Genomic DNA, 12,106 nt, shown 5'->3' on the forward strand with positions numbered 1-12,106 from the left:
GATGTTTTATGCATCGGGCTGCCTTTTTTATGGAAGAAAATGTAGAATCGCGTAGGGTAGGTTATTTACATCACTTTTGGGGATGCGACTATTTCCCGGATCCTACGTAAATGCGGAATGCTTTACACACCGGGCTGCCCTTTTTATCGGCGAAGATGTAGAATCACGTAGGCCGTAGCGGATTAGTGACCTGGTTATCTTGGTTGCATGATAATCTAGAATATTAATAGAACAGGATAAAGACGAGACATTCTTCTAAATTTCTATGGTGTAAATGAGAGATTACAGTTACATGTAAGTTTTCTGTGGTAGCAACAACCTATGAAACTTGACGAGAATAACAAGTTAAAACAACATTTGGAACCAATGAAACCTAAACATCTACTCTTCTTTGGCCAAGTCATCTCAAGAAGCATATTACATTCAGAAATCATGTCTTTATTCAGCTATATCATGCCCCTAACCACAAAATCAATAAGGCTCTCCTCCTGCCTTGAATTTACCTATTGCTGTAAAGACACTTATCCCATTAGAGAAAAACAAGATCCATTAAGTTTACTTCCACGATGGTGGATGAAGTTTAAAAGGGTAAGGCTCCCAACCACCATCCGGTTCTTTGCGTTTCTCACCAGCAAGTGAACTGGTTGAGGGTTGTGAGCTGGTCCTTAAGTGTTCATCCATCGACCTGGCTTGACCCTGCGTGAAAAACTGCCTCAGACCTCCAAGGTCTCTATTTCCTCCCTCAAATATCAAACTAGTGTTGAGATCCAGACCACTCTGTGGTGGCAGGACCCCATTTGAAACAGGTGCACCAGCCATGCTTATAATGAATGGTTGTTGAGCGAATGATGGTGGTATTGCTGAAGCAGAGCCAGCAAATTGAGGTACCATAGGCGCACCTCGGGAATCTACCATGTAAGGAATAGGGCCACCGGGTCCATACATTGCTGAGGAGAACGGGATGGGAGGACCTGGTACAATGCTATTGTAACCAAAGGTGGGTGAAGGGGTATATAGAAATGGAGATCCCATTCCCAAGACACCTCCACTTCTTGCAACAGTAAGATCAACTGTATTTTCTGCAGTCCTGCCATTTGGAAATGGAAAGAATTGAGGAACATCTTCACGTTTGACCTCTACCTTCATGCCCATAATGGATACTACAGAATTAGCCGATTTTATCCCTCCGGATGCGCTAATATTTTGAGATGGTTTCTTGAAGTAAGATAGATCTGAAGAATTGTTGAGAAACGACGGTTGGTCATTTAGATCAAAGTTCCGTGATGAAAGATGCTTGGACGACGATGATGACGATGGAGATGGACTCCAATGGCCATTCCTATCCGACAAAATCCTTCCCTCCATGCGCCAATCTGAAGGTGCCTCACCCTCCTCACTTGCACAGTTGAGATCCAACTCCACTCTTTCTGATTTTCTGGAGCTAGCTTCAACGGAAGATTCCCCTGAAGGAAGTGCAGATGGTAACGGAAGTTTGACAGTGAAAAGTTCTGCAGATTTGTCATTTCCACCTTCAGCTACATTAAGATCAATATCAAGCCAACCTTGCTGTTGCTTTTTGCTGCTGTCATTCCTACTCCCACCAGAGAAAACAGCCTTGGCACTTTCAGGAACCCGGCGAGACGATGCTGGCCGAAATGCACTGGTTGAAGCGGATCCTTTCCATCCAAGAGCCCCTTCAAATTCCAATGGAGCAACAGGCATCCCAGGGGCAGCTGTTGCCTTCGAAGCAGAAACAACAGAGATGCAGGTAGATACAACATGATCTATATCGTCTGAGCAAACCTCTAGATTCAGATCAAAATCACACTGGCCCTTCTCAGCATTGGCGTCAAGATCAGTACCCTGAGAGGATTCCACCTTTACTTTTTCATTTTTAGGTCCAGCTTCAGAGTTTGTAATTGAAGCCTCCGTCAAAAGAGCCATTCCTCTTAGTACTTGCTTCTTAGAGCTCTCAACTTTTTGGCATTCTTTTGCACTCATAGAATCAGCGCTATCAGGCTCATGAATTTTACTTTCCTGTATTTTCTCAGAACTGCAACTCTGAACTTCTCTCTCCACCTCTATGGCAACTTGTCGAGCAACTTCCAGAGGATCTATAATGCCATAATCGAATTCAATATCACATTTCTTACCAAACACACCAGAGTCTTTACTAACTGTTCGTGGTTCTCCAAATTCAGAGTCACTTTCCGAATCATCTTCACTTTCATCAGTGACCTGCTTGTCATCCCCATTAATGAGATCTACCTTTGACAAAATAGCTCCTAAATCTTTGGGACATTCCAGACTATGCTCGCTGGAGGAGTTGTGCAATCTGTCGATGTTGTATTTTCTGTCTTTAGCACCAAGCACCATGGAACTTCTGCTATGATTTGTAGGTCTGCTGCTATCATCCATCAACGTCTTTCCTTCAGAAATCACCACCGATGCATCATCAGAAGGCGATTTTCCTCTGCAGCTAACTTCATCCTTGATATCAGTTTGTCTTTGTAAATCTGAACCATTGCCAGCATCTGAAGTGTCTCCTGCATCAGTACCTGAAGAACTAGTTTTCTCCTCCAATGGTTTCGACGACGCCGAGTCTAACTTCTCAGAACTTCTTCCTTCTTGAGTGTGGTTTGAACAATTAACAGACTCCAAAACGGGAACCCCTGTCTGCCGATCAAGAGCACCATGTGATAAACTTGCAGAACTGCACGTATCAATTGCACTGATCGTCTCTGCATGATATGTTGAGGATTCTACCTTCTGATCTTCACCAACAGGCTTTAATAGAGGAGACAGCGGATGCCCATCCTTCACCGTTGAATGCTCCAAATTTTGGTCAGATGTCTTGGTATCGTCAACCCCAGAAGAATTACCAACATCAGACCTTGAAGATGGCATAATATTATTGCTAACATTTTCCTCACACTTCTCTCCAGAACCCCCACCAGAAAGAGAGACGTTCTCCGGAGAAGGTTCTGACTGTTCATTTTCTCGGACGACGTTTTCAATTACTCTCGTCCCACCATCAACTATCGTCTGTGGTATTTCACAACCGACTGAAACTGCATCATTATTTTTTTCTCTCTCCCAATTATCAAACAGTGCACGAGCCCTCTGTTGCACCTTAGAGCTCTCATGGTCAAGGAGGCTTTTCACAGTAACCCTGATTCCAGAAGAAACTGATTTCTCAAAGTCTACATGAAGCCTTTCAACCGCTACCAGTAACCGAGTGATCAACTCTTCCACGTTGTCACTCGTTTCATCAACAAAATTCTGAGCATCCTTTAACCAACTGTCAACAAAGCAGAGTCCATCTAGCTGGATAAAGAGTTCAAGACACTCTTTATTCTCAGTTGCAGCAATTGCGCTAGCAACAGCAGACCATTGCCTTGTTATTTCACCAGCATTCTTGACAACGCAAACTTCTTTCTGCATAATAGAGACTAGATCCTGAACTCGAGCAGGAGCTGTAAGCCCATTACTCATCTCAGTCAGGGTGAAAAAGTCCTCGAGTGTCATGATTAATTATTAACTCACAAGTTAGGACTCCCAAGAAGCAAAGTGACTCTGGTAACATGATACTACAATGTCCTTCATATCTGGAAAAGATAATGCTAACGCAGAGGACTTTCCAGCAAGCTTCCCCTGCAGAAGATTTAAAAATGACCCATAATATTAATCAGTAAATGTAAGAAATGAAGCTTTCTGATTATAAATGAAAAGTCAATTTCACATCCGATTGTCTATAACAAATAATACTGTCGGCACATGCAAAAAGTTATTGATTTGACCTAAGAGACATTTAATTTGTAATCCTTTATTGCGAAGCAACCCAGTCAAAACAAGCAAAATAGAAAGCTCAAATTTCACTACAAGATGGCACCACTAAATTATGGTTAAAATGATTCTACATCACCAAAAAGATTTCAGTCTCGTAAATACAGGACACAAATATTTTTCATTTTCTGTTCACTGATTATAATTTCTTCGCACATTGAGTTTGAGATACTAGCATATACCACAATATCAGCTACAGGAGCATCAGAACAAAAAAGAATCCCTGTTTCTGCAATTAAACCAAGTATGTTTCCTGTTGGTTAGCTGGCTGTAGAGCCCCTTCAAGCTCTTCTATTTAACCTGTAATACAGATCAGGCAAATATACAGTAAAATAAAGACTTTCTTCTTTCTTATAGTTTCACATCTTTCTCCCATTCCAGAAACTTCTTTATGTAGTGGCAGGTCCAAAAAAAACTCTTTTTACATCCAAAAGCAGAGATGTCACAAAACTTTCATAGAATGGTTAGGTATTCAATTAAAGAAATATTAGGAAAATTTGGCGTAGACTAAAATGTTACGCAACCAAAAGTAGTCCTTACAAATTGACAAAATTCTCCCAAACTAAATGCTTATGCTGCAGCTAGAAATTGGGTTGGAGACTTGGAGGAGAAGCTGTTCGGGAATCATCGACTAATGGGTTCACGAAGGTGAATAACCTTCCCATCCCTGGCGGCTGGCGCACCAAAGAGTCTAGAGTCTAGACAATCCATGGCGCACCAAAGAGTCTAGAGTGCCTCATGGCACCGGTTTATGGAAACATATTAGAGGGCATTGGAACAAATTTGAGTCAAACATGGGTTTTATTCTTGGCAATGGAAGGAAAATCAGGTTTTCGGAAGATGCATGGGTTGGTCATACGCCATTAAAAGACCAATTTTCAGATTTTTATAATATATCCTTGCATCACAATGGGGAAATTGCAGTTTTCTGTACATCGCAAGGCTTTGAGTCTTAGAAGGAATATTAATGATTGGGAAATGGAGAGGGTAGGCATCTTGCTACAAATGCTAAGCAACACTGCTTTGGACCACTATAAAATGGACTCTATCAGTTGGAAGGGTCACTCCAAGGGCATTTTTTCAGTTAAAAGCTGTTACAATATGCTGGGTTTTAGCAACAGTGAGTTATGGCCTTGGAAAAAAATATGGTACAACATGGCACCTTTAAAAATTTCTTGCTTCTCTTGGATTGTGGCTAAGGAGGCATGCCTCACGGAAAACAATCTCCAGAAGAGGGGTTTCAAGCTGTGCAGCAGATGTCCTTTATGTGAAGAACAATCTGAAGATGTTACCCATCTTTTTTTGCATTGCAAGGTTACAAATCAGCGATGTAACATGTTCTTTTCAATATTTGGTATGTCTTGGACCATGCCTAACTCCATTTCAAAAATGCTCAAGTGCTGGACCAGGGAGGGTCTATGCAAGAAAGCTCAAAAGACCCGGAACACTATTCCTCAAATTATCTGGTGGTCTGTCTGGCTTGAAACAGTACAATTTTTGAAGGCATAGGAAGAAATTTACAGTGCCTTAAGCTTAATTGCATTTTGTTGATCGTTTTTTGGTGCAAGCTGGCTTGTGCACCAGATGTAGATGATATTTTAGACGCAATTGCTGATTTGCACAACCTGTAATTACGCCTGTTGCACTGGCTTAGTGCAAATATTTATATAATATATTATTTACCCATCAAAAAAAATAACCTTCTCATCCCTCGTGCAAATTTTGCACTCAAATCAACAAATAGCATAATTTGCACATAATAAATCTTACTAGACTCATACTCATTCCAAGCCACGAACTATTGGGTGAAAAAAAGAGGTGAATAACCTTCTCATTCATGATGCAACGTTTGCATCCAAAACCACTATGAGCATCATATTCACCACATTGCTCTAAACCTCATAATCTCCAAAATTTTACGCTAATAGTTGTGGAAATGAAATCAAAATAATATTTGATAACCCTTAAAGAAGAATAGTTGAGACTGCATGCCTGTTATGTTGAAGCCATCGGCAGATGAAACTATGTCATACTATATTGGGAAAACACTTCTGAGAAATTGATGGGGAGCGGGTAACCAACTATGATACCAAACTGCTCAAAAGCTTCTCAATTGTGCATTATATGGACAATTTGGTTGGAGCAGTGTTATTAAAAGCGCTCGCTTCTTGCTTTAAGCGCTGAAGCGACACGAGGCGCAGGGCTATCGCTTTTCTGCTACAAAAGCGACTCACATTTAAAAAGTGCTCGCTTCTCGCGCTTAAGCGAGAAGCGCCTCAATGGGGAAAGCGATAAAAAAGCGTGCTTAAGCGAGCAGAAGGCATCTAATAGGGTTTTTTTTTAAAAATTTAGCAAATAAGACATCTGTTAACAGATAAACATACGCTCTTCAACGACTTCTTCTCCGGCGAACTCCAGCAACGACGAAGTCTCCAGTTCTCGATAAGTTTCTTCAACTTCTTCTTCTATTTCTGTTCTTCTTCTTCTGTTTCTGTTCTTCTTTCAAATTTTTTTCACTTTTTAAGCGCTGATTTTGTGCCCTAAACGACTTCTTCTTCTTTTGTTCTACTTTGTGCTCTGTTTTTTGCTTTATCATCCTCTTTATGCTCTGTTTTCTGGTTCGTGTGAATTAACTGTTATGTTTTTTTTTTGGTTGTTGATTGTAGTATCTATTATTTGCTTCTTGATTCAAGAATTGAAACATTTGCTTAATATGTTATTTTTAATGAGTTATTAGCCATTTATTTATGCCTATTTTTTTATTTTATTTATGTGTTAAATTGCGCTTCACATGAAAAAAAAAAAAGCGCTTCTCGCTTCGGTGAAGCGATGCCTCGTCGCTTTTTTGTGCTTAACGCTTTCCAAAACACTGGGCTGGAGAGAAATTCCGATGGAAAATAGGGCATACTTCATATGTAAAAAATTTAGCTGCCTTTTACTCTTTTTTTGGGATAAGTCCTCATAAATTTTTACTTTTGGAGCAAGCCGAGCACTTTCCATAGTGGATTTAGGTTTATCTTCATGTCCCACACGGAGGTTCGACTAGTATCCCTCTATATGGCACTAATTCGGCTGATATTACTACTACTGAAGTTTCAAGTGATATCACCGCTCTTTTTGAGCAACGAATGGAAGTGGCAACTGATTTAGAAAATCTAATGGACTTATTGCACCCTTTCAATATCTAGAAGGAGTTATTCTCTATGTTTTTACACAGAGTAGCACCAAAATTTATCAAGGCTTTAAGAAAGCGGAAACAAAGAATGGGCTTTAATGAACAAATCTCTACTGAAGAAGAAATATAATAAATGTATATTTAGTGCAACGAAAAATTACTATAAACAAAATAATTAAATATTTGGACAAAAGAATTAAAATAACTATACTAAATGAAATATATGAAGTAAAAATCACATCAGTCAAGTTTACAACAACAACAAAACACCCAGTGTAATACCATAAATGGGGTATGGGGAGGGTAATGTGTACGCAAACCTTACTCCTACCTTATAGAGATAGAGAGGTTGTTTCCGATAGACCCTTGGCTCAAGGACGTCAGTCAAGTTTCAGAACCATTTTAAATTTCTGATTTATATGAAGAGATGTAGTTTTATATTTTTTTTGGAACTAGTTTTCTATGCTAATATTTTAATTAATTAATTCTTAATCACTAAAAGTTCATTCATTACGGCTTTTAATTTTATTATTTTTGACTATATTTATTGTCTAGTACTGTCCTCTCAAAGGAAGAACTTATCAGTGATGAGGCGCATGCCCTAACACCTTAGGACCTACACAAAAGCGTCACTTAAGTAAGGCAAAGTGCACAATCTAGATTTATGTGAACTTAAGCGAGCATAAAATAAGCCTTTAGCGAGACTGATTTTTACCATACCTTCGGTGTATGTATCAATAAAATTACTTTATTTTGGAAAGATAAGTATTGTCAAGCAAATGCCAAAGAAGAAAGTAATAGATAGAAGATCAATAGAGATCGAGACCAAAAATTTACAATAAGCAATCTATCAATTGACCTTCAATAGATCACATGACGTACATATAAAAACTAATAGCATGATAAAGAATTTGAACCAACGATGCTTACAAGAAGTTGTATTGTGAGGACCTTATTCAAAAGAACAGGCCATCCCACCACATAGAGGAGACCCACAGACCTATCTTCTTCTTTTTTATATGAAAGGAGATCTACAACACTATGTACGGTGGATAATGGATTCCATCATTCATTTGAAGTATGACTCTGACAAAGAAAGTGCCATAAGTATTCATATCAGGTTCGAGCCTTTCAGATCTTTCTACACTTTTTATTGTTTCATGATAAGATTTTAAAATGCATATGACATGGCTCCAAAGCTTCCTATCCAGAAATTATTTGAAACGCGAAAACATGAGCAAGTTCAAGTCTTTCGCTATTCATGTGACTCGCATCATGGTTTTCCGCACGTCTCTTAGGAAAACAATCAGTTTATGGCTGCTTTCAGTACAGCAAAGTAAGCATGTTATTACATTCCTCCATAAAAGGAAAATTGCATCCACCTCCTTCTCTTCTAGCTTTTTTTTGGTCAAGCAATGTGTAATTTTATTGATTATCGGAAATCTCCAAATACAAGAGGTATACCAAAGAGTCTCTTTCTCTTTGTATAGTAATTAGTATATTGCCCTACTTACTAATGGTTCATAAACAAAACTTTCCTGCTTCCTCATCACGACCACAAAAGGTATAAAAGAAAGAAATACAAAAAAGGTGACTTGAGGATAGAAAGAGAAAAGAAAAGCCGGGGGGTCGAATGAGGCTCACTAAATCAGTATGCATTTACACTATCATTCCAAAACATCAAAACCTTATACATCAAAATCGACAATTGTTCAACTGAAAGAATAACCAGTAAAATGCCAAAAAAGGTCCATTCACAAATTTGAACAGATTGGCAGGTATAAATTTAATACTGTTAATTTTTAATACTAACAAAAAGATGCAGGAAGCAGCGAAATACATATATCAACCAATAATAAAAACAAAAACTTGTTATCACTTGAACTTACCAGACTCTCATGCCCCTTTAATCAAGCTGGAAACTTGCGAAAAAACTGAAACTTCTAAAATCCCTATAAATAAATGGCAGTAATGTCAACCTGAAAAAACAAAATTTCAAAACACAGAAATGAGTTCCAAAACCTCAAAAACTAAGCAGTAGAGTTGAATAACAACGGAACAGCAAATAAATGAATTGAGATTACAGATTAAACAAAAGGGAAACAGAAAGAAACTCAAGCCCTAAAACAATTTCAACTTGAACCATAGAAAATTAGCTAACCCCAGAAACAAAAACCCTATATAAGAACTTGGGTCAAGCCTAAAATGCTTAAAGATTATATCTTTAGACTAAAAAGAACCAATTTTGATTATGTCAATTAATGCAAGCAAGATTGAAAATTAAGCAACCAAAGAAGCAAAATATACCCATAATTAAAATTCTTTCACAGTAACTGCAGTTAAGTAATAAATTCCAAAGCAAAGAACTTTACCTTGGTCAGAAAATGGAGAAAACCCTAACTGGGTTTGCACTTTGAAATCCCAAAAAGTTTAAATTTTGCTATATTTTTCAGACACCCAACACTCTCTTTAGGCAAAGAAATTCCTTATCCTGTTTGAATTTTCATAAATGGGTGTCTAAATCTGTATTCAGAACCACTGTTTCTCTTCTTTGTCTTTCTGTATTTTTTTCACAACAAAACCCTGCTTTTTCCCACCTTCGAAACAACGTTTTCTTCGGAGTCTTGTTTTTTCCTTTTTTTTTTTAAATTTTTTTAGCCAATTCTCTTTGTTAGTATTACGATTTTTTTTTTCTTTTTTGGGGTTTGTTTAGCTGGGTTCGCTGAACTACAGTTTGCAATGGGGAAGCAACACGTGCCACACGTGCCAGATTTCGCAGGCCAACCCGGAAAGTTACGGGTCGGGTTGAAAGCAACCGAATTGACAACTGCTGAAGTGGGGTCCTTTTTCTATGAAGATTTTTGTGATGGTAAAAGGATGGCGGTAGTCTTGTCTGAAAATTAAAGGACCTTATTGGTGTTCCCACCACTGACACGTCCCATGACACGTGTAATTTCTTTTTAAAATTTTCATGTGCAGGTAGGAGTTTTAATTTTAATAATAATTGTTATTTGGTTAGATTTTTGTATATTTTTCTGGTAATTATACATATAATAATTAATAGTTACGTCTTAATTTGAAATTAGTTGGAGTTAGTTAAATGATTGATTTGTATCTATTCTACTCAGCTCAAGCACTGTATATTATTCCAGCATTAAGCAATTATACCAATTTTGTTGTTGAAATAAAATATCTTGAAAAACACTATAAATGCAACAATAACTGAACTTTAATACATTAGTTGATGCTATATTTTGACTTCAATTTTATCTTGTACGTGGTTTTCTAATTCCAATGTTGAACTATGAATGTTTTGGTACAAATTAACAGTGAAAATGCACGTCCTCTTTATATCGCAATGTTTTTTGGATTCGTGTGGTAAAACAACATGTTTAGAAGGAATACTTGCCAAATTTGGCCGTTGCAACTTCTGTTAGTATGCAACAAATCAATAGTGCAAACGCTCTTGATGAAATTGTGGGATTTCTATTCTTAGATATCAATATACCTAGGTATAGTCCTGTAGCCTATTTGGTCGAGCTTCTTTCTGATTAAATTTTTTTTAAATCAAAAATACTTTATTTTTAAAATTAAGGTGTTTGGCCAAGTTTCTAGAAGGAAAAAGTATTTTGATAGAAGCACAAGCAGTTTTAAGAAACAAAAAAAGTAACTTCTATCCAAAAATATTTTTTTTAAACACACTTAAAATCACGTTTTAAAAGTTTGGTCAAACACTAATTATTATTCAATGTATTTTTCAAATTAATTAGTCAAACACAAACTATTTTTCATCAAAAGTGTTTTTTTTTAAAATGCATTATAAAAACATACTTTTTTAAAATAAGTTGATTTAAAGTTTGACCAAACAAGCTAAAACTTCGAATTTATGTATAAAACAAGTCATAAATAATTGAAGCGATAGGTGATTTCTCATCTATTCATGCCTTAGTAGACGGAATCGTCAGTAAATATGCTGGTGGGAGGTAGCAGGAACCCATGAAACTAGTTGCAAACTGGCCCGGACACACAATTATAAAAAATAAGTTGTAGATATTTGTATGGCTATAAATCATTCATTAAAGTTAAAATATGAAGTTTAAAGTTCAGTAGTTTTTAAATATAAAAATATATCATTTTTTCGATTATTGTCTAATGATTACAACTTCACACTTTAGTAATGTCGGGTTAACTTCATAATCACTCAAATTTTACTTTACTATTTTTGTTAACAAAAGAATTACTCAATGTTACCTAACTATCACGAAAATTAGAAAACTATTTTTTTATAGCAAAAAAAACACTCAATTATACCTAAGTATCACACGAAGTCATTAAAAAGATTCAAAGAGAAATTTTATATGATACTTAAAAAAAAGTTGAATAACTTTTTGTTACAGAAAAAAATTTTATTTAGCGCCTTTTTATGATACTTAAGACAAAATTGAGTGATTTTTTTACCAAAAAAAATTAGTAACTTTCTATAGATACATATATAAGCATAGTTGAGTTTTTTTTTTATCGTAACAAATAGTTTAATCATTTTAGTTCAGTAAAATATAAGTTGAGTAATTATTGGTGAAATTACTCCTGATGTTTCGTCTTCTTTTTTTTCAGACAATGTTATCTTCTAATCCCTTGGAAAGTTCACTCGAGCTTTATATTCTTATCTCCAACTATCTACTGGCTCATCTAGCTTTGAAAAATGCAGGAGAAACTATTTTTTAGATTGAACAAGTGAATCATTTCTTTCTGATTGAAAGAGCGCGCGTTGTCTATTTATACAAACTCCAGATATTCATATGTAAAAATTACAACACAAACTGTATTGGAAATTTGGAATACGTTAAAAATCCTTATCAACTTCTTTAACAAAGGTATTTTATGTTTGAGATACAACTTGTTTGGATGGTTGTTACCTATATACTGTATTATATTGTATTGTTACTTTAAATTTTATTGTATCGTATCGTTAAATTCATTGTTACATAACGACGAAAAATAATATTTTATGGAACGACGGATTTGGTGTGATGGCGTCGTTACCATGCTTTTTTTCTCATCTTGCCCTTTCTTATTATTAAATAA

The 12,106-nt window shown here is 36.4% G+C and overlaps 1 protein-coding gene across 1 annotated transcript; it reads right to left on the reverse strand.

Moving 5' to 3' along the window:
• Nucleotides 1-237: 237 nt before the first annotated feature.
• LOC104238752 (uncharacterized) lies at nt 238-9,616 on the reverse strand. The gene is made up of 3 exons (XM_009793215.2): nt 9,394-9,616; nt 8,911-9,000; nt 238-3,654 (listed from the first exon to the last, which is right to left on the reverse strand). The coding sequence occupies exon 3, from the start codon at nt 3,526-3,528 to the stop codon at nt 556-558; it is 2,973 nt and encodes a 990-aa protein (XP_009791517.1). The 5' UTR covers nt 3,529-3,654; nt 8,911-9,000; nt 9,394-9,616; the 3' UTR covers nt 238-555.
• Nucleotides 9,617-12,106: the final 2,490 nt, after the last annotated feature.

The sequence above is a fragment of the Nicotiana sylvestris genome, chromosome 8 (genome assembly GCF_000393655.2).
Source record: "Nicotiana sylvestris chromosome 8, ASM39365v2, whole genome shotgun sequence".
NCBI lineage: Eukaryota > Viridiplantae > Streptophyta > Magnoliopsida > Solanales > Solanaceae > Nicotiana > Nicotiana sylvestris.

What these genes read in the sequence shown, in the direction of transcription:
- LOC104238752 (XM_009793215.2), bottom strand. Translation starts at nt 3,528, where the DNA reads ATGACACTCGAGGACTTTTTCACCCTGACTGAGATGAGTAATGGGCTT.